The 24,432-nt window shown below is 65.2% G+C and overlaps 4 protein-coding genes across 16 annotated transcripts; 1 reads left to right on the forward strand and 3 right to left on the reverse strand.

Annotated features, from left to right (window-relative positions):
• Positions 1-1,067: 1,067 nt before the first annotated feature.
• CEND1 (cell cycle exit and neuronal differentiation 1) lies at positions 1,068-3,583 on the reverse strand. Of its 2 annotated transcripts, none has more exons than XM_082340080.1 (2): positions 3,491-3,583; positions 1,068-2,110 (listed from the first exon to the last, which is right to left on the reverse strand). In XM_082340080.1, exon 2 carries the CDS (start codon positions 2,011-2,013, stop codon positions 1,573-1,575), a length of 441 nt encoding a protein of 146 aa, XP_082196206.1. In that variant the 5' UTR covers positions 2,014-2,110; positions 3,491-3,583; the 3' UTR covers positions 1,068-1,572. The 2 variants fall into 2 exon arrangements, with proteins under 2 accessions (XP_082196206.1, XP_082196207.1); XM_082340081.1 differs by having other exon boundaries at positions 3,514-3,581.
• Positions 3,584-3,953: 370 nt separating this feature from the next.
• SLC25A22 (solute carrier family 25 member 22) lies at positions 3,954-8,631 on the reverse strand. Of its 3 annotated transcripts, XM_082340754.1 has the most exons (10): positions 8,492-8,631; positions 8,270-8,395; positions 8,004-8,059; positions 7,485-7,590; positions 7,125-7,215; positions 6,346-6,464; positions 6,054-6,228; positions 5,817-5,971; positions 5,649-5,724; positions 3,954-5,570 (listed from the first exon to the last, which is right to left on the reverse strand). In XM_082340754.1, exons 2-10 carry the CDS (start codon positions 8,292-8,294, stop codon positions 5,420-5,422), a joined length of 954 nt encoding a protein of 317 aa, XP_082196880.1. In that variant the 5' UTR covers positions 8,295-8,395; positions 8,492-8,631; the 3' UTR covers positions 3,954-5,419. The 3 variants fall into 3 exon arrangements, with proteins under 3 accessions (XP_082196880.1, XP_082196879.1, XP_082196878.1); XM_082340753.1 differs by lacking the exon at positions 7,485-7,590; XM_082340752.1 differs by lacking the exon at positions 7,485-7,590 and having other exon boundaries at positions 6,054-6,464.
• Positions 8,518-20,800, reverse strand: PIDD1 (p53-induced death domain protein 1). 9 transcript variants are annotated; one of them, XR_014231289.1, is made up of 17 exons: positions 18,058-20,625; positions 17,023-17,402; positions 16,173-16,586; positions 15,626-15,835; positions 15,485-15,539; positions 15,128-15,329; positions 14,925-15,050; positions 14,654-14,833; positions 14,428-14,575; positions 14,177-14,312; positions 13,947-14,097; positions 13,731-13,854; positions 13,535-13,653; positions 13,343-13,456; positions 13,005-13,204; positions 12,446-12,755; positions 8,518-8,633 (listed from the first exon to the last, which is right to left on the reverse strand). XR_014231289.1 is itself a non-coding variant. In XM_082340698.1 (17 exons), the coding sequence occupies exons 2-17, from the start codon at positions 20,478-20,480 to the stop codon at positions 12,497-12,499; spliced, it is 2,844 nt and encodes a 947-aa protein (XP_082196824.1). In that variant the 5' UTR covers positions 20,481-20,591; positions 20,670-20,800; the 3' UTR covers positions 12,369-12,496. The 9 variants fall into 9 exon arrangements, 7 of the variants coding, with proteins under 7 accessions (XP_082196824.1, XP_082196823.1, XP_082196827.1 ...); XR_014231290.1 differs by lacking the exon at positions 8,518-8,633 and adding an exon at positions 9,777-9,869; XM_082340698.1 differs by lacking the exon at positions 8,518-8,633 and adding an exon at positions 20,670-20,800 and having other exon boundaries at positions 12,369-12,755; positions 20,455-20,591.
• On the forward strand, positions 20,778-22,759 carry RPLP2 (ribosomal protein lateral stalk subunit P2). 2 transcript variants are annotated; one of them, XM_082340777.1, is made up of 5 exons: positions 20,778-20,932; positions 21,118-21,241; positions 21,747-21,795; positions 22,445-22,543; positions 22,651-22,759. In XM_082340777.1, the coding sequence occupies exons 2-5, from the start codon at positions 21,119-21,121 to the stop codon at positions 22,722-22,724; spliced, it is 345 nt and encodes a 114-aa protein (XP_082196903.1). In that variant the 5' UTR covers positions 20,778-20,932; position 21,118; the 3' UTR covers positions 22,725-22,759. The 2 variants fall into 2 exon arrangements, with proteins under 2 accessions (XP_082196903.1, XP_082196902.1); XM_082340776.1 differs by having other exon boundaries at positions 20,781-20,932; positions 22,648-22,759.
• Positions 22,760-24,432: the final 1,673 nt, after the last annotated feature.

The raw sequence follows: 24,432 nt of genomic DNA on the forward strand, positions 1-24,432 counted from the left end.
TGGACACCTGGCCATGGTGGGCAGGGAGCTGCGGGTGGAAGGTGATGAGAGGAGGGACCCCCCCCCTCCCTGCAGCGACCTCCCCACTCCCCCAGAGTGGCGAGCTCACCGAAGAGAGGGATGGAGAAAGTCCCCAGCTGGAGAGGACGACCGAGGGCCAAGGTCCCCCTTCCCCTCCCAACGTGGCTCCAGTACAGCTCGACCCCACGCTGCGGCCGGCAGCCTGGGCCTGGGGGTGGGTCCTGCGGCCCCTGGGTGTCCATCTAGGGTCAGGGCCTGCAGGAAGGCCTGGCTGTGGCTGTCTGGGAGGGGCCAGGCCCTGGGCGGGGCTGTGGGTAGAGCCCACCAGGATCGAGGGCACGGAGGTGGCAGGAAGGGCCGGTGAGGGGCACCTGGGGGTCCCTGCCCCTCCCTGGAGGCCCTCGTTGTGGATACATGACACCCCACACACCCAGACAGGCAGCCCCAGCCTGTCCCGGCCGCGTGCAGGTGAGGACGCCAGCCCAGCCTTTAGATAATTAGAGTTTATTTCAGACTCGGCCTCCTCTCAGGCCCGGGGTTCCAGTGGCCGGCTGGCCAGGCAAGGGCACATCAGGCTCCCACAGCGCCCACTGCCGCCGTGCCACGGGCCCAGCAAAGCATGGTCTCCCTGCAGGTACAGTGGGGCAGCGGACGTGGGTGATGGTCACCCGCCAAGCGGTTCTACTCTACCTGTGTTATTGCATGTATACGCTTGTGAGACTCCGAGGACGCTGGGTGAGGCAGCAGGCGCCGTCTGTGGGGGGCTAGGCCGGCACAGCTCCCTCCCTGCCAGGCCCTCAGCTGCCCGCAGGACAACTGCTGCAGGGTGGGATGGGGGTCAGGGCAGGAAATGTGGGGGCCCAGCTAGAAGGTAAACTTGGGGAGCCCCTCCCGACACCAGCCTTCGGGCTGTCTGTCCACCCAGCCAGGGCTCAGGCGACCGGGCAAGTGGCTCGGAAACTCCGCCCGCCTGAGGTCAGCCCCCCGGAGTCAGCCCCCCCAGATGAACGCCCCACCCCCGGCTGCAAGCAAAGAGCAGAAATGGGGAGAGTGAAACAGCCACACGCTTTAATGTCCCCACGTGGGCTGGACCCAGGTCAGAACCCATCCCAGACACCTGCCCAGCCCTGGGGGCACCCACCCTGGGGGCTCATCGGGACGTTGCTGCCAGGAAGCCCACAGAACCACTGGGGCCCATGGGCAGGCGGGCCACACTCGGCCCACTCCTTCCTCCGCCCTCAGGTGCCCTGGTCCAGGCTGAGCCTCCACCCCATGTCAGGGCTCCACCCGTGCTGCTCTGTAACCCACAGAGCCTGGGCTCCTTCTGCCCCCAGGTTCGGAGGGGAAAGTGCTGGGGACTGACCGACCGAGGGAGGTTGGTTTCCACTGTTGGCAGGGGGCCTGTCCCTCTCTCTCTTCCTCTGCGTGTATATGGGGGGTACACAAGTATATGTATTACGTATGTATAGATAGCTGTGTGTGAACTTGGCATGCACTAGATTCCCGAGGTCTGTACAGGAAGTGGCTGTGCCCCCACCTGGGCACCAGCCATCATTTCTTTCGGACCAGGAAGGCCACACCAAGAATCAGGGCTGCAGCTGCCACAGCCATGCCCCCAGCCACAAACAGGGGGGTCAAGTTCTCGAAAGGGCAGGGGTCTTGGCCCCCTGGGCCCCCGCTGGGGGCCTCGCCCTCCTCAGCCCCATCCCCAGGGCCCTTGGGCTCGGGGGCTGCATCGGGGCTGCTGGGGGCTGCGGGGGCCGGCTTCAGGTTGCTGTGGTTGTTGAGGAGGGCAGGGTCTGCCTTGGCCGGGGTCTTCTTGGCAGGTGGCAGGGTGGGGGCCGCCGGAGGCTCCTGTTTCTCCACTTGGGCCTCCTTCTTCCCTGGCTTAGCCGAGGGGGCTTTCCCATCTGCAGCGGTGGGTGCTCGGGCCTCAGCAGCAGCCTTGGTGTCGGCCTTGGGGCTGCTGGTCGACTTGCCTCTGGACTCCATGGTGGGTGTGCTGGCGGGCTGCACGGGGTGTGCGTGGACAGGCAGGTGTCTAGACCGCAGCAGCTCAGGACAGTTCACCCCTGGGCATCCTATGAGCCTGGGTGGGGGGGAGACCCAACGAGGCTGGGACAAGAGACTTGGCGTCCTGTCCAGCTCCCACCTCCTTGTCCCTATAGAGACCCTGTTCAGTTCTCTGGACCCTCTTCTTCCAGGGCTCGGCCTCCTTCCGGCTTCACCCACCTTCTGAGAAGCCCCTCCAAGCACACAAGCAGGGGCTGTGGGCCCCTTTGGGCTGGGGTGTCGGGATGAGACCAGGCAGAGGCTTCAGTTTCCTCATCTGTGACATGGTCTTGCCCACACGTGTGCCGTGTCCATCACGGTGGCCCAGCGTGGGGAAGAGAGCCCACCCAGCCCTGAGAAGGGTGTGCGGTCAGGGGAGGTGGACAGCAGCCCCGTGGGCCTGGGCAGAACTGACTGTGTACCCTTCTCAGGGCTGGGTGGGCTGGGGGGTAGGCAGGGCAGGGTGGGAACCCAGAGTCTGGGCTCTTGGGCCTTGGTGGGGTAGGAATGGGCCCAAGGCCGCCAGGACCTGGATGTGACAAAACCAGGGTGTCTTCTCAGAAGGCTGGAGAAGCCAGGGTGGCAGTGACAGGCCTGTGCCTCCCAGCCAGCCATCTACTGCCCCCAGCGCCGGGCACCCACCCCCATGGCCGGCCTTGCCTGCTCCGGCCTAAGAGCGGGAAGTCCTCCGTGACCCTGAGGCCACGCCTGCCTCTGGGAGTGGAGGGAATCCCTGGTGTGAGTCTGGGGTGGGCAGGCCCCCTGTCATCAGCCTCAGCGTCCCCGAATCTGGGCCGGGCAGAGGACGGGGGCTCTGGGCTGTAGGGAAGGCCTGGCCCAGATCCTCAATGTCTGGGGAGGGCAGGGGGACTGCGGGCCTCGCCACTCTGGACCTGAGTCTTCCCTCCCTGGACACCCAGACACCGGCGGTCTGCCGCTTCTTCAGGAGGCTGAGAACTCCCACCTCCACCCTCAGGGAGAGGGAGCCTGCGTGGGGGGTGGCAGCCCCAGGTCCCCACCCTGGCAATGCACACTAACCACAGTGAAGGTCGCCTGAAGGTCACGGCGTGATGGGGGTGTCCTGATGAGAGGCCCAGCTGCTGTCCTACTTCCCGGGGAACCCCAGCAGCCTCTCACCCCTGCCATTCTGGAGGGGGACCCAGCTGCTGGGCATCAAGTTTGCAAAGGGCAGGGGGTCCACTCTCCACCTCCCCCAGACCCTTGGTTATTTCTGGCTCATACTAACGTCACCCGGCTCCCCCTCCCCCTCCAGGCCGCTGTGCCCGAGAGAGCAAGGGCCCCGGAGGGCCCCTGGTGACCTTCATAGCGGAGAACCGCTGCTTCTTCCTGCGGGGCCCAACGCCCCCACCCCACCCCCGCCCAACGCCCCCACCCCGCGGAGTCCCCGCCGCCTTACGCTGCTGCTCCCGGCGATCCCACCTCGGCGCAGCGCGCTCTCCGCGGGACCACGGCGGGCGGCGGGCGGCGGCTGCGGATGAAGGACTGGGAGTTTCCCACAATGCACTGCTTCCGGTGCAGGAAGAGGGGCGGGGACCGCATCAGCGCTGGCTCCGCCCACCTGCTCTCGGCCACCACAGCGCCCCGGGCTGGCTGAGACCTCTGGGGCCCCCAAACCCAGCTCCGCTTTTGATCCCAAGGGCAGCTTAGAGTCAGGGAGGTGAGGGGCCGAGGCTAGCTTTTCCACAACCCCATCCCAGATTGTGAGGGAGTCAGGAGGCCACTCCGCCCAGGACCCCCTCCAGCCAGTGTGCCCGTCAGTGGGTGGGCAGACGGACCCAGGACTGCCGGGTGAGGGGAGCCAGTTACCAGGAGGGCGCCCTTCCCCTCCTCACCCCTACCAGAGTCTCAGAGAAGAGGCATCTATTTAGAATATTTATTTATCTTCTTACATGACAAGACACAAAAGTTACAACTTCTTAAAACTCTTGAATTTGAAAGAAAAAAAATATAATTCTGTAAGCAGCAGCAGCAGCAGCTTCCAAGGTACAGATGTGACGGGAGAGGGCAGCTCCCAGGAACAACCGTGAACTGGGGGGCCCAGGCCTGAGCCCCAGGTAGTGTCACTGGGAAGGGGCCTCCAGGGAGGGGGCCCGGGGGGTGGGGGAACACAGCACCGGCACATCAGATCAATCACCAACACGATCACGTGGCTGGGGACACGGCAGGGCAGGGTGAGCCTCTGCCTCAATTCACAACATCAGTGGGGGGGGGCGCTGGGAGGGCGGAGCTTTACTAAGTGTTGGGGGGGCCGTGTGCAGAGGCCCAGAGAGCGGGGTGGGCCCTGGGAAGACTGGAGGGGCAGCTCCTGGCACCCCTGCAAGAGGAGCAGATGCTCCCAGGCTCCAGACTGGTCCTCGTGCCTGCCCTCCCCTATGGCCAATCCTGCACCAGGGTGGTGGTCTCAGAAGAGGGGTCTACTAAAGGTGCAGCAGGAGGGGGCAGGCCGGAGAGATGAATTTCTGGACGGGGGCAGTGGGGAGTCTAGGGCACACACAGCACACGTGCGTGCGCGCGCACACACACACGCACGCACGCACACACACACGCCTGGCCACGTGGGGAAGGGCAGCAGTCCCCCCAACAGCCCCATCCCTGAGGGGCCAGGCCAGCAAAGGGCTGCCACCAGCTGCTCCCCACAACATTCGTACATGCGCCCTGACTTCACACGCTCTGGATCCCCAGCCTGGGGTGGAGGCCAAGGGGCCTACCAGGAGGGAGGCTGGGTCCCACAGTGGGGGCGGGGAACCTGTCCTGGGAGTCAGAACGCAGGGTGACCCCCAGCCTAGGATTCCTGGCTCAATATGGGGGGCAGGAGAGCCCAATCCTCCCGCAAGGCTGGCCAAGGCGAGAACAGCAGCAGGGGAGGCTGGACGGACAGACGGAGGGATGGACAGAGCCACTTGTGCTCAGCAAGTTAATAAATAGGTTTGTGCAGGGTCCCCTCTGTGGACTAGGGGCCAAGCCTCGGGGACGGGAGCTGGTAGACTGGAGGGGAGGGTCCAGCTTGCCCAGCCCAGGCCTGGGGGCCCCCAGTCCAGAGACCAGCTCTGTCCCTGGGGGTCAGGCGGGGGCAAAGGTGGGCAGGGCTGGCTCCAGGAATGTAAAGATTTCTGAGTTTTCTACATAAGTAAGACATTGATCCCAGCGGTCGTGCAGGCAGGACCCCACCAGACCCACGTGTGCACACTGTGTGGACCCTGCACCCCTTCCTCCCCCACCCCAAGTCCATGTGGGGAGAGACTCTCTCGCATCATCCGGGGGGGTTGCCTGGCCCTGGCCCCACTCTGGTCCCGCTCAGCTGGAGGGCGTGGGGTGGCTGCCAGGCTCAGGGCTGGACTCGCGGCAGCCCCAGCAGGGTCTCGGCGATGCCCAGGAAGTAGACCACCTGAGCAATGCCGAACAGCGGGGCGATGACCAGGGCGCGGCAGTAAGCACCCTTCAGGAAGGCTGTGGGGCCCTCGTTCCGCAAGATCTTCCTGTGGGGAGAGGGGGGTCAGAGCCGCAGGGCTGGGGCCGCCCCACCCCCGCCCCGCACCCCCCGGGGCCTCGCCCACCTGGCGCAGTCCAGGAACCCCGAGTAGGTGTCCTCGTTGACGCCGCGCTGGAGCGTCTGGAGCCGGGTCTTCACCACTGCAGGGGGCGTGCGGGTCAGTGTGGGCCCCTCACCGCCGACCCCACTCCTCAGCCCCGTCCCCGACCCGGGCCCAGGCCTGGGCACTGACCGTCACAGGGGTTGACAGCCACGGCAGCCGTGCTCCCAGCCACGCAGCCGGCCAGGAAGGACACGTAGAAAGGAGACTTCTCCCCAGATGCCGGCCGGCCCAGCTGGTTCAGGTTGGCAAAGAGGGGGAAGTAGACGATGGAGAAGGGGACGTCCCTGCGGAGGGAGGGCGGTGGTGACTGGCTGGGAGGTGGGGGGCAGGTGGGCGGGCCGCTCCCGACCCTCCCTGACCCCCCACCTGAGCAGCGTGGCCCCCAGTCCCTTGTAGAGGCCGGCGATGCCGTGGCTCTGCAGCAGGTCCCGGGTCAGCTGAGTGGCTGTGGGCCGGGGTGCAGCTGGAGCCTCCATGGAGGGCTGGGCACCCCGTCCGCCGGAAAGCTGGGCCTGGCCAGATAGGGTCTTCCTCTGGGCGGCTGGGGAGAAAGGGGACGGCCTGCTGGTCTCCCTCTCGGCACGCGGCACGAGGTGGTAGCAGGGCAGGGGCCTGGCTAGTTCCCCCGCCCAGCTGCCCTGCCGCCCCGCGCCCTCACCAATGCGGCCCGCGTCCTGGAGCTGGATCTTCAGCATCTCCATGGGGGTGGTCACGATCACCTGGCAGGTGCCGGCCCCACAGCCCGCCAGCATCTCCTTGAACAGGGTCAACTTCTTCCTGTAGTAAAGAGGGTGGGGCTTCAAGGAAGAGTCAGAGGCCCCTGCTGCCCAGGGGGCCTCCCAGTGCGCCCGGGAGTGAGGAGGCATGGGAGGGGTGGAGGCGGAGGCAGCCCTGTGGGGTACAGATCCCCACAGCCTCAGACACCCTCCAGGCTCTCCAGCAACAGGCGCTGAGCCCAAGAGACAGATGGCTCCTGGCAGGGCCAGGGAAGGGCCGAGGGGCCGGTGTTGAGCAAAGAGAAATGGAGTCGGGGGGGCGGTTCAAGTGCTCCAAGGGACTACTGCCCTTTCAGCCCCACCCTTGGGTGATGGGGAAAACTGGTCAGTGCCCCCCAAATCCCAACCTACAAGGGGTATCAGGCAGTGGCTGGGGGCCAAGGACCCCTGGGGCTTGGGCACCAATGACTCAGCATCTGGGGACAGAGGAGGAGGGGGAGGAGGGGGAGGAGGAGGGGGGAGCAGGAGGAGGAGGGGGAGCAGGATGGGAGGAGGAGGAGGGGAGGAGGAGGAGAGGGAGGAGAGGGGAGGAAGAGGAAGAGGAGGCCCTGCAAGGTCAGGGAGAGGGGCCCCAGGAGGACAGAGCCTTCGTCCTTTGTCTGGAAGCACAGACCCCTCCCCCTCACAACCCTGGCCCCCAGCAGCCGGCCGAGCCCCTCACCCGTCCTTGGAGAGCTGATATCGGAAGAAGTCATTGGCTGCCAGCTTGATGGCCTTCTCGGGGGTGACGAGGGTCAGGTTCACGGCGGCGCCTGTGTGGCACACGGGGGAGCACAGACAGGTCAGTGGCCTGGGCTGGGGAGGCTCTCCGCCGGCAGTCGCCTCCCAGTTGACAAAGCCTGCCCCCCGTCACTCCTGGGCTGCATCCTCCTGCCCTCTCGCCCACATTTGTGCCTGGCGGGGGTGGCACCAGCAGGCCAGGCAGTGCCTTCTTCAGGCACTCCGCTCAGCCTCCCACATAACCCTCCCAGTCCAGTGGGCGGCCTCCCTGAGGGACACCTCCCCTGGGCTACAGACGTGCTCGTGTTGGGGCTCTGGGTAAGGCCACGTCCGGCCTGGCGCAGGTCAGAGCTGGGGAGGCAGTGGCGAGCCCCTCTCAGCGGCGAGGACTCAGGGCTGCACAGCATCTGGGCAAATCCAGGCTTGGAGATTGTCTCCTAAGCTGCTTTGCAGTAATGACCCCATCCCTCCCAATCTCCTGGCACAGACAGGGTCCCACCCATCCCGGGAGGCAGGGGAGGGGGCTGCGGCCACTGTGGTAGAGTGTCCTGCCATGCTGTGCACTGGTAGTGAGTGGGGGACGGGGCTGAGAACTGCTGTGCCCCAGAGATCCCACCCCCTGTCCCCCCAGCACCCAGGGCCCGGCTGATGACCCCCGGTGCAAGTGCAGCCAGCCCCCACGGGACAGGTCCACACTGTCACACCAGGCCCAGGTACGCTGCCCTGCCCTGGCTTCCCACCTGCCTCCCCGCTGCTACGGTAGGACCCCTCTGGGGCTGCAGGAGGGTGCTACCCAGGTCTCCCCCGTGCCCAGCCTCACCGCGGTACATCCCGAAGTAGCCCTCTGAGCGGATGGTCTTGATGAGGCAGTCAGACCTACAGCCCAGGGGGTGGGAGCGAGCAGGGGATCAGCCTGGCATCCAGCAACGGCCCCAGCCCTGACCCGGGGAGGAGCTCCCCCAGGCCTGCCCCCCCTCAGTTTCCCCTTTGGTTTAACAGGAGGGGGGGGGGACACGGGAGCAGAGCGCAGAAGTCTGCCCCACACCCATGGCTCCACGCCCGCTACCCCCCGCCCGGCAGGCTCACATGCTGGTGTACAGACGCTGGCCATTCTGCTGGTTCTGCAGCCTCGTCTTGGCCAGGTCGATGGGGAACACGCAGGTGACCCCGATCAGCCCAGCGATGCCGCCATTGATGAGCTTGGCTGGCAGACTGTGTGGGCAGAGGAAGTGTCAGGACGACCTCCTCGGCCATAGGTCGGCGGGGAGGAGAGGGCAGGGGTGGGGTGAGGCTGGGTCGGGTTCTGACCTGATCTGCTTATCAGCCATTTAACTCGGGAGCACTCAGGTAGAAGCCGCAGAGGTGGATGCCAGACAGGGGAGGTGGTGCTGGAGGAGGGGGAGGGGCGGTCCTCTACTTCCAGGGGAGCTTGAAAACCAACACTTCTGTCCTAGAAGAAAGAGGGGCCTGGGATCAGCGGGGGTGGGCAGACCCACCACTCAGAGGCACACCAGAGGAGAAAGCCCCCCCAGCCTCCCTCCCAGGTCTCCTGAAGGGGCACCGAGCCCCTCCCTGCAGCGCCCCCTCCCAGGCTGGGGCCCTCCGCACGTCCTGGGCGTGCAATGTGCGGTGAAGCGCTGCCGCTTGGCCCCATCCCTGGGCCACCCGGCTTCCCCTCCAGGCCCCCTCCACCGGCTGCGTCCTCCCAGCTGGCCTCGCTCGCTCACGTGCGCGGAGCCCTTTAAAGGGCCAGGCGCCTCTGGGGAGGCAGCAGCAGGGGACGGGGCCAGCACTCCGGTCAGGGCACCTGCACCCCTGGACTGGGCTGTGACGGCCCCCATCCTTGAGCAGAGGCAGCGGGGGCCTGCCCTCTTCAGGAGGGGGGTGAGAGTGCCCCGGGATCCACACTGGGGCTCAGCTCACAGCTGCCCGGTAGATGCTGCCCCCACTCCCGTGTCAACTCCACGCTGGACCCCCAGACCATCCGCTCCCCTGGTGACCGGAGAAGCGCCAATGCAGCCACAGCCAGCCCTGTGCCCACCCTCCCAGGAATTTCACCCCCAGACTCACACCCACACACCCACACACACACCCACACACCCACCCACACACACACGGAGGAAGCCAGCGACCAGGACCTCTGGGAGGGGGATGGCTGACCTTCCGAGGCTCCCTGGGGCTAGTCCCCCAGCTACTCCAGGGGTGCAGAGACAAGAGGCCCCTCTCTCTAGGGGCAGGGTTGGGGAGCCAGAGCCAGCCTCGGGGGCCTCCTATGGGGGGGCACAGCCATAAAAACTGGGCTGTGGGGTCCTCCCCCCCCACTCTGGCCCCCTCAGAGGCCAGCTGTCACAGGCTCCCACCCGAAGCTCTGCCACCCAGGGTCACACGGCTGGCTCACACCTGTCGTCCCTCCGAGGACTGGTGACCTTCACCTCAGCTTTCCTGGGCCGGGATGTCCCCTGCCTCCTCATCAGCCCCTCGGCCCCCCGCCGCGGTCCCGCTCACCCCAAGGTGCACCGGACCGGCTCCTCCTCCGAGACTACAGCCCGCGGGCGGGCGGAGGAGATCCAGCGGCCGAGGGCGGCGCCGGCTGCGGGGATTGGCTGCGGGGCGGGGCGGGGCGGGGCGGGCCTGAGGGGGGTGGTGACTTTCTCTTTCACTTTGGGCGGGATGAGGCTCCCTGCCCCTGTGGGAGAAGGGATGAGAAGGGGGTGTGACAGCTTCTGGGAGGCAGGGACTGGCCTCGGAGCCCCCTCCAGCCCGTGGGGCAGTGGGTCAGACTCGGGCTGACCCAGCCAAGCCACGCAACCGGTTCACAGGGACCCCAGACCCTGACCACCGTGCCCCCAGCTGCCCCATGGGTTTCTGTCTGCAGCCTGCAGGCTGCATCTGCCTAGGGCCCTGGGACCCCAAGGATAGGGCTCTCTCTGTGCCCAGGCATGGGGAATCTGGTGCCATGGGGTGGAGATGGGTCTGTGTCCACTCGTGCCTGTGGGACTTGTGGGTCTTTTGGGGGAAGGTGAACTTCAGGGAAGACTCATGCTGGAGCAGAGAAAGACATGCTTGTCTGCTGGAAAGGCCAGGGAGGGGGTGGCTGGGCCTCAGAGGCCACTGGCTGCCACCCATAGGCCTGTTCACCTGGCAGGTCCAGAGGGCATGGGAACCAGCACTCCCAGAGCCCTCTGCCCTGCCAAGCTGCACACACCCCCCCCCACTCGCCCAGGGCCTCAGTGCCAGGACCTGCTTCTCCATGCCCCACCCTGCAGAGAGGAGTCTGACCTCTGCACTTCAACCTGACCCTCTCTTCCCACCCCCACCCTCCCCCACCCTCCAGGTGTAGACTGGCCACAGCCGCCTCTCTCCGCTGTCCCAGACCCTTGGGGGCAAAGTCCACATCCTGCCCTATGGGGACTGAGTGAGCCCTGCCTCCCGTCTGGGGTAAGGGACATTTGGATGATGGGGGCCCCGGAAGTCAGACAGACTATCCAAGGTGGGGAGGAGAGCAGTTGTCCCAGGAAGACAGGCAGCTCTGGGGTCCCACATCACACTCTGCCGGCTGGAATGGGGAAGACGGTTGCAGAACTGAGAACAGTGGGGCGAGTGGGCTCTGCCGGGGGACGATTGGCAAGGGGTCCTCCGGACCCTGAACGCTCCTTTTTCTGTCCTCACTCAGTGTTCCCACACCCTGCTCATGAGACAGCTTGGAGGGCCCTCCCCTTGCGCCCCCATGTTGCCATAGAAACCTGGCAGCCACAGCCAGGCCTGAGGCCCCAGGGCTGTCAGCCCTCCCTGTACCCCCTCCGGTTCCCCGCAGCCTGGTAAAGTGGGGTTGCAGGCAAGGCTGTGGACATCGCAGCTCACAGAGACCACCCACAGGACGATGCTGCTGCTTCCAGGCCCCCCAGAGGTAAAATCTCCCACAAATGAAGCCGCTGAGCTCCCCCAACCCCCCCAAAAAAGGCAATGGGGGTGAGGCTCAGAGTCTGGGGCTGGCCACTTGCTCCCCATTCAATCTCCCCCAGCGCCTTCCCCCCGGGGAGGCGCTTTCTGTCCAGCCATCTGGAGGGGCGCCAAGCCGGTGACAAAGGAGGTGCGGGGTGGGAGTTCAGGGCTCCGCTTGGAGGACGGCTCAACTCCCCGTCTCGCTGGAGGGGGTCCGGACGGGGCCCGGACAGCCACGCTGTCCCCCTCCAGGCGATGGCGACTCCAGCCAAGCACGTGTCCACATACGTCCAGCAGGGCCCCACGTGTGTCCCCCCTACGGCCGGGCTTCTGTTCCTTGGCCACCGGCCCCCGTCTCCTACCCCGCGGGGACACGTGTGCGCGGGGAGCGCGCCCGGCACCGCCCGGGGCCGAGCACGGCCTCCCACACTCCAGCGGCAGCGGGTCGCAGCATCCGCCGGCGCGGGCCCCGCAAGAGCCTCCTCGTCCGGGCAGATGTCACCTCCCACAGCCGTCGTGGTGCCCCTCGCCCCCGTAGCCGGGCTGCACTCGGGTGGGCGCCGCGGAAGGGAGCCGCCCCGCGGGCACTCACCGCGCGCTCTGCCGCCGCCGCCGCCGCCGCCGCCGCCGCTCTCGCCTCCCCGCCGCGACGCGCGCCCGGCTTCACCTAAGCGCGGGGGCGCGTCCGCTCGGCGCCGCGCGCGCTCCGCCCCCGGTCCTCGGCCCGCTCGCGGCCTCCGGCTCCCTCTCCCGGCCGCCGCGGCCACTGCGCCCGGCGGGCCACAGCCCAGCGCCAAGGCCTCACCCTAGGTCCCCAAGGGTCTTCCCTGCGTGTCCGGCCTCGCGCCCGTCCATGGGCCGGGGACCAGGGACTATTCCCGTCGGGCCAGCGGATGGCGAGGTGCGCTGGGACGAGGTGTCCTAGGGGAGGAGCGGTGCTGGGAGGGGACTGAACTGGCCAAGCACCCGCCCCTCACCGCCACCAAAGGGCAGATGTGCAATCCCGCACAGGGTGACTTTGTATCCATCGGGGCTGCGACCGTTACTTTGTAGCTGGGGCCCCCTCTCTCGCAGAGATCAGGACCAAGAGGAGGCGCTGGGCCGGAGACAAGCAGGAGCGAGGGCTGTGGGGAAGCCCGTGCACAGGCCGCCTCGCAGCAGGGGCCAGGCCTCTGACCTGGCCTCCGCGCGCCTTCCGCCTGCCTCTCCACCCAGCAAATAAACTGAGCTCTGAGACAGCAGCCAGGATGGTGCACGTTTGTTACACAAGGAGGAGAGGGTCACTGTCCCCATACCCAGGGAAGGTTTGAAAGTGGGCACCTCTAACTATTGGCCAAAGGATGTCAGGGACCAGCCCAAAGTCGGTAGGTTCTAGGCCTGGGCAGGCTCGGCGGATTGTGATGCTGAAGAGCCAGGTGGGCCAAGGTCCCCGGGGGCCAGGCTTGTGCGCTGGATGCCCTCCTGGTACTTGCGGCGGCCAAGCTCCAAGACAGCCCGCACCTCTTCGGCCACGTCCCGCCGGTCACTCTGCTCCAGGGCCTGCACGAGGAGCCCCACGGCCCCTGGCTGCCCAGCCTGGCGCTCAGCCCAGGAGAAGAGCATATGGCGGATCTGCCCATCCAGGTCATCCCTGGGGGGACAGGGGAATGGTGAGGCGGGAGGACAGGGGAATGGTGAGGGAGGGGCCCAGCCCAGGACCACCCGCCACACCCAGGGTCTTGATCACCCTCCCAAGATGGGTTCCTTTCTCCCCGGGCCAGGGGTGGCCAGACCCTCCCTTTCCTGACTATTTGCCCTGCCCCCACCTCCCCTGCACAGAACTTCAGCCAGCCTCCAGTAGGCAGGCCAGCAGTGGGAAGGGAGGCTCAAAAGAACTCACCGGAACTCATGCCGGATGCGCTGCAGCTCACGGTAGGGCAAACCCAGGTGCAGGGCCACGGCTGGCCAGTCAGGGCCCAGGCGGCCGGCCACATTTAGCAGGTTGCTCTGTGTCAGGAACCCAGTCTCGGCGTCGCCCAGGTTCAGAGGTGCCAGGGAGAGGCCAGCCCCCTGCCCTGGGCCCTCGGATCCCCGCAGTCTCTGTGGGGAGGACGCAGTGGCAGTGAGCCCTGGCCCCGCCAGGAGCAGAGGGCACCCGAGCGACCACCTCTGTGCCCAGGCACATACCCCTGGCCACCCCCTTCCCCCTTCACACACGCTCCCCCCGCCAGGCCGCACCGGCAGCTTGATGGGCAGAGTGGCCATCCACGGGGCGTCTGCACCCCTCTTCTGCCGAGCAGCCCCCGCCTCCTCAGGCACCTCCTCTGGCACCTCTCCCCGGTAGAAGGACACCTGTGGGTGGGATGAGGTGGGCTTCAGTGCTCCGGCCTCGGCCCAGGCAGCCCGGGGGGCCCTACCCCGTTGGCCCACCTGGCCCCTCACGGCCTGAGCCCGCCGGTCCAGGGTTGTGGTCACGTACACCTCCTTCAGGTTCTTCAGGTGTGAGTAGAAGACGAAGCACACCCTGCCCTCCACACAGTCTGGACGGTCTGGGGGCAGGGGGTGGGCTCAGCAGGGACTGCGGGGACAGGCCCCAGGGTCCCTTCTCCGGGCGCAGGGAGCCTACCGGCATCCACGTCGATGCCCCTCTCGAAGGCAGCGAAGAACTTCTCACCCTCAAACATCTCCACGGTGTCTGAGGGCTCCGGGCCGCGGTACCGCTCCAGCAGCCGCCGCAAGGTGCTATCCACCTGCGAGGATGACCCACTGGCTGGGAGCCCGATGCCCTGCCCTGGCCCCCGGCCCCCGCCCCGCCCTCCCAGCCTTCTGCCCCCGCCCCCACCTTGTTGCGGGGCAGGCACTGCAGCAGGACCTGCTCGGGGTCCCGGCGCCTCTGCAGCGCAATGAGGTTCACGCGGTGCAGCCGCAGCCGCTCCCAGGCCTTCCGCGCCAGGCCCCCCACGCAGGTCTTGGTGGTGTACCAGAGCCAGTACCTGGGAAGGCTGGGGGTGAGCGGGGTGCGCAGACCGGGGCGGGGGTGGGGGACCGAGGAAGCGGGGGGGGGGCACTGACCAGGAGAAGCGCGTGACCTGGAAGCGAGCATACAGGTGGGTGAGCTCCAGCGCCACCTGCGCCGTGATGTCATCCCAGGTGGCCGCGGGAGGGGCCCGGTACAGCAGGTGCAGGTGCGAGCGGTCCAGACTCAGGCCTGTGGGTGGCAGGGGGCCACAGGCTGAGGCCTCCCTGCCCGGGGCCCCCCTTCTGAGAACTGTCCCCCCCACCCCGTGGCTACAAGTCCAGGAGGCCACACAGCCGCCTCTCACCTGTGACGCCAGGGGGCAGAGGCAGTTGCACGGTGACCGGCCGAAGGAAGCTGGGGGGGCCGCTCTGGGAGAGGTAGAGCAGGGGGCTGGTGGCCGCCTCAGGCTCTCCCAGCAGGGCCGGCAGTTCTCTGCTGCCCACGCGCACCACCTGGAGCAGAGGGCACCCGAGCGATCACCTCTGTGCCCAGGCACCACCCGCCACCCTTGGCAGCTGCCCTGCCCATACCTGCATGCGGACATGACGGGGCTCCTCAGTGGCCCCAGGGGGGAATGTGACCTTGACCCCAGGATGTCCTGAGGAGCACAGCAATGTCCCCTCTGGTGGCACCAGGCAGGCGTCAGACACAGGGCGCGAAACCACGAGGAACCAGGAGAAGTGGGGCACCTGGCAGCGAGCCCAGAGCCGCTGGGCGTGGGGGGTGCATAGGGACAGGGTCAGGGACAGCTGGGCGAAGGCAGAGATGCTCCCTTCCCAGATGGGCCTGGACAGCCCTCACCTTGGGCGCCTCTTCCTCCAGGTGGGTCTCCAGGTCACTCCAGCTATTGTCACTCAGGGTCCTGACCACCACCTCACGGCAACGCCGGGCCCGTGGGGGCACAAAGAGCAGCCACAGGCCCACCTCCTGCCAGGCAAGCGTGGTGTGAGTGCCAGGGCCACGCCTGGGCCCTCCTCACCGGCCCCGACCCGCCCTGGCCGTGCCTTCTGGAAGGCCACCCCGTGGGGCTGCAGCTCCAGGACACCACTGAGCAGAGAGTCATGGGGACCCAGGGGGACGAGGCGTGGCTCTGGCAGCCACAGTCGATAGCGGACGGTAACAGGGGTAGCAGTGGCTCCCACGGGGAACTGCAGGCGGACACCGCAGGCCAGGGTCACAGAGCAGCCTAGGGGGGTCACGGCGAAGCTGAGGGAAGACAGGGTGGACATCGGGTCAGACGCAGCAGGGTCCCATATGTCTGAGTCTGGCACCCTGGGCAACTCTAGGAGATCCCCGAGGCACGGGCAGGTGTACAGAGTGGACAGATGCTTCTGCAGCCCGGCCCCTCCTCCACACCATACCTGTCCAGATCTGAAGTCAGCAACAGTCTGGGCATTTCTGGGACCACGGGTGTCCCTGTGGAAGGGCAGATGGGTTGTTAGGATGGTGGCAACACCTGCGCCCTGTCTGTGGTCTGCCCCCGTCCCCACCAGCGAGCCTACCTGGAGGACTGTGGGGGGCAGGGCTAGGCCCACCCAGGGGGTTTCCTTGCAGGCGCACGAAGGGGGCATCCAGTAGCTCGGGGGGCACGTCCTGGAGCTGGTTGTCCCTCAGGTCGAGCCGGGTGAGCAGCGGGAGGCGAGCCAGGCTGGCAGGCACCGAAGCCAGAAGGTTGCTGTGCAGAACGAGGAGCCGTAGGGACCGCAGGCCCGCTGCAGGAGCGCCAGCTTAGGGCCAGCGGAGGACCGCACAGGGCCACCCCACCCCTGGAGCGCCAGGCCAGGCCGCTCACGCTGGGGCCTCCCAGAGAAGCCCTTTCAGTCTCTGCCCTTTGCCTGGACGAGAGAGCTCGGGCAGGCCTGCGCAGGGAGCCTCAACAGCCAGGGAAGTGGGGGGCAAGCAAGGGCTGCCGAGGGGGGCGAAGGCTCAAGGTGGGCCAGCCTGTGCGCGCGAGGCCCTGCGGAGAGAGGGCTGCGGGACAGGGCAGGTTGGGCAGTGGCCGACAGGCCGTCAGGCCCATCAGGCCCAGGGGCCAAGGCTGCGACTCACCAAGGGAGGCAGGGAGGCCCTGCAGCCGGTTGGAGGCCAGGTTGAGCTCGGCCAGGCTGCTCAGGCCTCCGATCTCCGGGGGCAGAGCATCCAGCAGGTTCTCAGAGAGATCGAGGCGCTGCAGGGTGGACAAGGACCCCAGTGCTGTGGGCAGCGTTTGCAGGCGGTTGTGGGTGGCAGCGAGGAAGGTGAGGGCGGGGAGGGCCCCCAGGGCCTCAGGCAGCTCTGAGAGGCAGTTATGAGAGAGCAGGAGGGCACCCAGGCCACACAACTGCGGGACACAGGCTGGCAACGTCTCCAGGCTGTTGAAGCTCAGGTCCAGGTGGGCCAAGTGGGCTAGGCCACTCAGGCTGGCGGGCAGCGTGGCGAGGGAGCCCCGGAGGCAGGCACCCAGAGCGTCCCGATGTTGCCCACCTGGGTGGGGGAAAGGCAGACATGGCCCTCAGAGCCAGAGTCCCAGGTCCCAGCTCAGCCCTGCCAGCCAGGGAAACAGGTGCATGGAAACACAGACCTCCACCCCAACCCCACCAAGACAGCGAGAGATGGACACAGATACTGGAGAGTCACCAGCAGATGAAGGAGGCAGCGACAGACAACACAGGCTCGACTCAGCTGACAGTCATCACCCGTGACCCACCCCAGGAAAAATACCCACACCGGGGTCTGCTGGAGACCCCACTGGCAGCTGCCAGGTCCAGGAGCCCAGGCTCAGCCACCTTCCTCTTGGGGGAAAAGGGGTTGGGTAGCGCTGTGCAGAGAACAGTGATGAGGTTGGGACCGGGGTTTGCCTTTCAGGACCAAGAAGCAGAGGCAGGAGCTAGCGACGAGGCTGGGACCAGGTGGGGCTCACCTTTGAGGACCAGGGAGCGGAGGCGTGGCAGGCTCCAGGGCAGACGCGCCAGGGTGGCCTGCAGCAGCTGAGGGTCCTCGTGGCCACTCAGCCGCAGGAACTCCACCTCCAGCAGCTGACGGACCTGCTGGGCACACAGGTGCAGCAGCCGGTGGCAGCCCCTGGGGTATAGGTCCAGGCTCAGCCGGTTCCCAACCAGGAGAGGGGGTGCCCCCAGTCCTGCATCCGCAGCATCTGTAGCATCTCTTACAGCATCTTCTACAGCCGCTGTCTCGGGCTCCAGCCCCTCCGCCACCGCAGCCATCGCCCACCGGCTGTCCTCGGGGGCCAGACATGTCCCAGCTCGCCAGGCAGGCCTGCTCAGGCAGGGCCCAGGGAGGCTGCAGAGTCAGGGGGAGGAGTGGGTAGGAGGGGGCTGGGCGTCCTCTAGCCAGAGGAAGGGGGACGCTGGCTGGGGGGAGCTCTTGAGCCAGGCCAGCTGGTCCAGAGCCCAAAGCCTAGGCTGGACAGATCATCGCTGAAATGGGGCCGGGGAATAGGACTCCCGCTGGGAAGGCAGCAGGCAGGGAGACCTCTGTGTGCAGAGGGGCCTGGGGACGTGCTTGAGGGAGGGGGGAAAAGTGAGGCTTCACGTCCCAAATCTGGAAACTTGACAAGGGACTCTTAGAGATGTCAGGTCCTATTCCACCCCCCACCCCCTCTGGGTCCAGCCCCACCTCCAACCTTCACATTCCTCGGCTTTGACCAGAGGTCCCGGCTCTCATCTACCACGTGGGGCCGGTGTTCCAGGCAAGGGCCGGGTGATCGTGCCCGCGTATGTCAGAGCAGTGAGTGTGAGGGGGTTCCTAAGGACCGGACCCCACTTCCTGGCGCCTGGAGGTGGGCTCCCCGCCACTTCCAGCTCGCACCTCGGTCCGCGGAGGAGGTCGGTGCACCGCGCAGTCGCGGCCCCCACCGCTCGGGGCGGGTCCCGGGCGGGAGAGCACGCCCTCCCCCGCCGCCCTCCCCACGGCGCGCCCGCGGCCCGCGCGTCACCTGCGCTCCCGGCGGCGCGTTTCCGGGCCCCGCCGCATCGGAAGCTCGCCTCATGTCCGCCGAGGGTCCGCAGGCCGGGATCTCAGTGTCCCTCCCGCCCGCCCTCCGCCGGTCGCCGCCCTGCTGCACTCAGCTTCCTGTAGGCCTGCGTGCCTCTGCCGTCCAGCCTTCCGCGGGAGGGCCCGCGTTGCGCGCCACCAAACCCAACCTTTCAGAGGTTCTCGGGCCCCGGGCCCGCTCTACTATAGGGCTGTGCATTCCCGGCCCCATGTTGAAATGAGCTAGTGCGATCTCTGGCTGCAGGGCGTATTGGGTGCTGATCAAAGCTGCTGCCCCACACCTACCTCCTGCCAGAGGACAGCTCTGAGAATGTCCCAAGCCAGCCCCAAAGGCCTCCTCTCAAGCCCTGCAGAGCCTGGGCCCCAGCTCCAATGGCCCTACTTTTATGGTGATCACTGTGGGTCACATGCCCCCAGCAGTGGGCTTCCTCACATGCTGCCTCCTATCTTTCCGCATCTCACAAGGAAGGAAAAGGCGGCTCCGAGAGATCAGATGTTGCCCAAGGCCACTAGCTGGTGAGCGCTAACCAGGTCTGTCTGACTCTCAAGAGAACTTTCCCCACTCCTGCTTCCTCACCCCGCACAGTCGGTGCCTATAAACGGACACATGAACACATCTGCTCCTGCCTGTTCTGCCCCAAATGATACTGTGTGCACCCTCTTTCCTCCACCCTCCCCAGCTACCGCCATCCCTCCCACCCAGATGGGCAGTTCCCGCCAGGCCTCCATTCTCCCCAGCTCCTATCCCCCCTTCAGTTTCCACATAGCTGCCAGAAGAATTTAAAACAAACAAAAAAACAATCACAGGAACATTACTCAGCCTTAAAAAGAAATGAAATCCTGACACATGCTATAATGTGGATGAACCTTGAGAGCATTACTCTAAAAGAAATAAGCCAGACACAAAAGGACAAATGCTGTATGATTCCACTTCTGTAAAGTCCCTAGAGCAGTCACATACATAGAAACGGAAAGTAAAATGGTGGGGGCCAGGGGCTGGGGGAGGGGAATGGGAAGTTACTGTTTAATGTGTATGGAGTTCTGTTTGAGAAGTTCTGGAGCTAGATGGGGGTGATGATTGCACAACAATGTCAATGCACCTAGTGTCCCTAAATTGCATGATTAAAATGGTAAGTTTTGGGCTTCCCTGGTGGCGCAGTGGTTGAGAATCTACCTGCCAATGCAGGGGACATGGGTTCGAGCCCTGGTCTGGGAAGATCCCACGTGCCGCGGAGCGACAAGGCCCGTGAGCCACAATTGCTGAGCCTGCGCGTCTGGAGCCTGTGCTCCGCAACAAGAGAGACCGCGATAGTGAGAGGCCCGCGCACCGTGATGAAGAGTGGCCCCCACTTGCTGCAACTAGAGAAAGCCCTGGCACACAAACGAAGACCCAACACAGCCATAAATAAATAAAATTTTTAAAAATGGTTTTACGTTATGTATTATTTTACCATTAAAAAATTTAAATAAAAACAATCACAACACTTTCTTGTGTGATTGCAGTTAAGTCCCATCCTTCCCAAATGGTTTCCCCACTTTACCGCAGCTGTGTGACCCTGAGCAAGAAAACCTTTCTACGCCTGACCTCATCTACACGACGGCGGGGGGCGGGGGGGGGGGGGTTGTACCGTGTGGCTTGCGTTAACAAACCAGTGCTTGGCGCTAACACGTGGGTTCACCTGCTGTCAGAGCCCGAATGGGCTGGCTGCTGCCTCTGAACCCATCTCCGGCCACCTTAGTTGGGCCTTTGCATCTGACCCCTGGGGCCTGACGCTCGCCCCACATCTTCGCAGGGCCGGCTCCTTCTCATCCTTCAGCCCCGTGGCAGTGTCAGCCTGGGACTGCCTCGTTTATTTACTTTTGTGTGTCCCCGCACTAGAACCTGAGTTCTGCGGAGGCAGAACCGGATCTGTTCCCTCTCAGGACCGACGCCAGCCTGCAGCAGGGTTCCTGACACGGAGAGTGAATGAGTGACGTGTGCTACGTCCGCGTGGACCCTGAGATCTGTCCCGAGCCGACAAGGCCAGGGCGGGGTGGCAGGGCGGGGGGGGGGGGGAGGGGAGTCACGCGGGCTTCAGCACTCCTGGCTCCGTTCCTCGGGGCAGCGGTGACAGGGCCTCCCAGCTTCGGCCAGAGCCACCACCAAGGCGCTGGGGGGCGAGCAGCGGCTCGGTTCCGCGGTGTGAGCGCGCGGAGCGGCTCGCCCACCCCACTGGGCGGGCCGGACAGCGAACTCGTGTCCCCGCGGCTGGGAACCACCTGAGACCCAGAAGGTCAGCGGGCTGGACCAGTGCAATAACGCCCGGGCCACGTGCGGCCAGCGCAGGCATCAGCGTACCCGCGCTTCCGGTAGCCATGCACCATGGGACTTGTAGTTCGCCGGCCGCGTCGGCCTCTCCCGCAGAGATGCGTCCAGGGCGTGGAGGCTGCGCTGCATGGTGGGAACTGTAGGCGCCGCGTGGCATCCTGGGAGCCCTAAAGGGAAAAACGCTGTACTTCGGACTCGCGCCTCGCTTTACCCCGCTTCCCCCAGGGATCTCGAGGGGCACTCACCCCACTGTATACAAGAAGGCGGGCCGGAACTACCTTTCGCCTTTCCGGTGGTGGCTGCGGGACAAGACGGGATAATGGCGTCACCTGCGTCCTCCTGGGCTAGGCACCGTCTGACATCACTAGGAGGCGCCCTCAAGGGGCGCTGCGCGCAGGTTCCGGAGGCTTCTGGGTAGCGAATTACCCCCGCCCCCCGCACCGGCGCCTTCCTTTCCGTCCCTGACGCCGCTGAAGTCGCACGCGCGAGGCTTCTCCGCCGCCGCCAAGTTAGTGGGGCGGGCAGGCCGGGGCGCGGGCCGGGCCGGGAGTGCAGCGGAGGGAGGGGGGGCGGGGCAGGGCGCGAGCCGAGCCTCTGCGGGGTCCCCGGACCGAGCCACGCGCGCCCGCGCACGGGCCGGGGTCGGGGTGGGAGGCCTCCCTGTAACGCCGCCGCCTTCTCCTCGCGCCGCAGGATGCGCTACGTCGCCTCCTACCTGCTGGCCGCCCTCGGGGGCAATTCCTCCCCCAACGCCAAGGACATCAAGAAGATCCTGGACAGCGTGGGCATCGAGGCGGACGACGACCGGCTCAATAAGGTAGCCGCCTCGCTGGGGCCCGAAGCCCCCGGTCTGCTTTGTACTCCGCACAGGGGGACCCCTCCCTTACCCGACTCGGCGTTTCCCTTTGGGAAAGTGTAGGTTCCCGCTGATATCTACCAGCCCATGTGGTTTTGGGGTTGTCCTGATGTACCGGTACAACCCGGAAGAAGAAAAAGTGGGGGTGAAGCCAAATCTCAGCGTGGCTCAGTAGAAACACAAGTCACGTGTAATTGAAGGTTTCTTAGTAGTTTTGTTTTTCTTTTTTAATGAAAGCGGTGACGTTTATTTTGATCTTATTTCACCCAACTTGGTGAAACTTACTTTGACACATACTGAGTGTAAAGTGAGATATTTTGCATCCTTTCCCAGCAGTAAGTTTTGGTGTTAGTTTTTACATGCAGGGCGTCTCGGTTCACCTGTCCTGAGTCGGTGGTGAGGGCTGTGTTGGGGGCAGGGGTGTGATGATAGGCCTCTCGTAAACTAGGCCACTTCTCTCTTTTAGGTCATCAGTGAGCTGAACGGAAAGAACATCGAGGACGTCATTGCCCAGGGTGAGGTTGTGTCCGGGGCTTTCTTTTTCACGGTCCATCCTAATTCCTGCCGGTCAGCCTGTGACCTGCCAGGTTTCGCTTGTGGACCAGAGCACCCTAGAAGCCTTACCCAGAGGAGTGAGCGGGGTTTCGGTGGGCTCATGCCACGGGCGCTTCTAGACAGCCCCGGGACAGGGCGCCCATGCTCTCACTGGGCTTTCGTGAACAAGTCTCTCCACCCCTTCTTGGGGTGCTAGGGCTGACCACAGGCCCCTGCCCTGTGGTGTCAGACTGGAGTAGGTGAGACTTGTCTGGAAGTTGAGCTCTTGGGGAACTGTTCTGTCCTTGGGTCCGTGACGGGGCAAAGCCAGCTCAGCAGACGGCCTGGTGTGTGAGCTCGCTGCTGGACACTGGGGCAGCGGACTTTACCTGCCTGATCGTAAACATGTTTGCCTAGCTTACCTCCAGGGTAGGGCGCTGTGGTCTTGTAGCCCTGCTGGAGGGATTCCTAGAAGCCAATTTCTGGGAGTGACAACAGACCCTCCTGTCTGGGAGAACAGGAACCTATGATGTGGATCCTAATACGTTGGACTAAGTGTCTCGTTACTCTTGAGTAACGTTGAGGCCAGGCTCCTGCTGTGGTCTCACCTCTCCTTTCTGGTTTCTGTAGGCATTGGCAAGCTGGCCAGCGTGCCTGCTGGCGGGGCTGTGGCCGTCTCTGCGGCCCCAGGAGCTGCAGCTCCTGCTGCGGGTTCGGCCCCAGCCGCAGGTAAGTGGAGGCTCAGGCAGCTGGCGCTGCAGACGCACTGGGGTCTCTGCTGGGAGCGTGGCCTGCACCGCGGGCGTTTCTCACCGCTCGCTTTCTCTCCGCAGCAGAGGAGAAGAAGGAGGAGAAGAAGGAGGAGTCAGAAGAGTCAGATGACGACATGGGGTTCGGCTTGTTTGACTAGAGTTCTCCTCCTGCAAATAAAACCCTGTTTACGTATTTCTTGAGCTGCCTGTGAGCGCTTTGTCGGAGTGTGGTCTCTGCATCCTAGTCTCATCCCGGGACGAACAAAGGCCCTCGCTCGATGAGGTGGAGCGGGGTGCCTGAAGAGCCAGGAGTGGAGTGCCTGGACGGGGGGCGCTTTCTGTGGGTCTTGAGTGTGGCCAAGCCTTGAGCCCCCTTCTTGGGCATGGTCCTGGCTCCTGTGGACTGCCAGGGCCTTCCTAGGAAACGAGGCCTTCAGGGGGACACCCATGAACACTTGAAAAGCCGGAGTGGGTGGTCTCTGCGAGGTGGGTCTGGCCAGTTGAGGCCAGCAGCTCCCACAAGGCTGGGAGAGCCCTCAGTTATGCACAAGAGGAGATGTGGTGGTGGGTGTGTGGTCCGCAGATGTCACTGTGGGGGTCAGTGCCCTGGCTCCACCTAATCCCCTGAGCAACTTGGACTTCCTCCGCTGAGCCTGTGTGCCTAGCTGTCTGGTGGGCCAGTACCTTTGCTGGGCAGATTCAGAAGTGGTTTGTGGGCAGCGGTGTTGGGCTGCATGCTTGCTGTGTCCTTTTGTGTCGGGCCTGCCCATGCCCTTTCTGCCAGGCTCTGGCCTAGAATGTGGGGCAGAGGGGAGAGGCCCTCCCACTGCCCACCCAGGCGCCATCCTGGCCCTACAGCTATTGGCAGTCGCCCACCAGTGCCAGGCCACCCCGTAGATGCTCAGCTTTGCTTTCTGAAGGCTGTGGTGTGGTGGGCACCTGCCATGTGCCCACCACATGGTAGGCATGTGTGAAGGACTTGCCTCTATGGGCTTGTAGTTCTGGAGGAGAGTAATGAGTGTAGCACGAGACAGCAGGGCTGGGTGCGTGGGGGGCCCTCCCTCAGGAAGAGGCCCCAGGACAGGGGTGTTCATGGGTGGAGGGAGAGGACTGATGGCCTTTTTGCTATCCAGAGGAGTGGGGATTAGGACAGGGCCTCGGGGGAGGGGGTGTGGGACATGGGGCTAAGGGGGGATGAGGGGTCCTAGCAGTGTGGGCTGCAAGGGGAAAGTATGAGTGGGATGACAAGTGGGGCTGTGGGTACCCAGAGACACAGGTGGCAAGGGGCCATGGTCCAAGGTTAGGGTAGAGACGGCCCCCCAGAGGAGTGATGCAGGGTCCAGGGGCAGAGCTCACAACCCCAGCCTTGGAGGCTGAAGAGAAGGGCCGTGTGTGGGCCAGAGGACACCATGGGAGTGGGGGCATGACACCTGGCTGGCAGTCATCAGACACCAGGGCTTCTCTGTGCAGACTGGGAGGGGGGCAGGTCCACTCCCACCCCCAGCCAGGATTCTAGGAAGGGCCACCCTGTTCCTGGCTGCAGAGCTCCTGGGGCCTGGTGGGAGGGATATGTACCCAAAACAAGTCAGCCAGGGTGTGGAAATGGGAGCAGAGGTCTCCCCGCACTGGGGTAGCGCCACCCTTCAAGCCCCACAGTCCCTTGGAAACGGGGAGGGCATGGGCTCTGGCCTGTCCTTGGAGCAGGTTGTGGGGATGGCCTGCTTAGGTTCCTGGCTCAGCTTGCACCGTCCCGGTCCTCCTTGGTGGCACCCTGGTGAACCCCTGAACTTTGCAGGCTGGCCCTGGGGGTCTGTTCCATCCCCACTGTGTCACACCCCTTGTCCCCTGCTGCATCCAGCAGCATCC

The sequence above is a fragment of the Balaenoptera borealis genome, assembly GCF_965194805.1.
Source record: "Balaenoptera borealis genome assembly, chromosome: 11".
Classification (NCBI taxonomy): Eukaryota; Metazoa; Chordata; class Mammalia; order Artiodactyla; family Balaenopteridae; genus Balaenoptera; species Balaenoptera borealis.

Coding starts and splice junctions, on each gene's coding strand:
- CEND1 (XM_082340080.1), bottom strand. CDS start 2,013: ATGGAGTCCAGAGGCAAGTCGACCAGCAGCCCCAAGGCCGACACCAAG.
- SLC25A22 (XM_082340752.1), bottom strand. CDS start 8,511: ATGGCTGATAAGCAGATCAG. Junction 5,972..6,053: donor CTGGGGGCCACGCTGCTCAG/GTGGGGGGTCAG, acceptor CTCCCTCCGCAG/GGACGTCCCCTTCTCCATCG. Junction 5,725..5,816: donor GGCTGTCAACCCCTGTGACG/GTCAGTGCCCAG, acceptor CGCCCCCTGCAG/TGGTGAAGACCCGGCTCCAG.
- PIDD1 (XM_082340697.1), bottom strand. CDS start 18,095: ATGCGGCGGGGCCCGGAAACGCGCCGCCGGGAGCGCAG. Junction 15,330..15,484: donor CTGACTTCAGATCTGGACAG/GTATGGTGTGGA, acceptor GTCTTCCCTCAG/CTTCGCCGTGACCCCCCTAG. Junction 14,576..14,653: donor CCCGTCATGTCCGCATGCAG/GTATGGGCAGGG, acceptor CCTCTGCTCCAG/GTGGTGCGCGTGGGCAGCAG.
- RPLP2 (XM_082340776.1), top strand. CDS start 21,119: ATGCGCTACGTCGCCTCCTACCTGCTGGCCGCCCTCGGGGGCAATTCC. Junction 21,796..22,444: donor CGAGGACGTCATTGCCCAGG/GTGAGGTTGTGT, acceptor TGGTTTCTGTAG/GCATTGGCAAGCTGGCCAGC. Junction 22,544..22,647: donor GGGTTCGGCCCCAGCCGCAG/GTAAGTGGAGGC, acceptor TTCTCTCCGCAG/CAGAGGAGAAGAAGGAGGAG.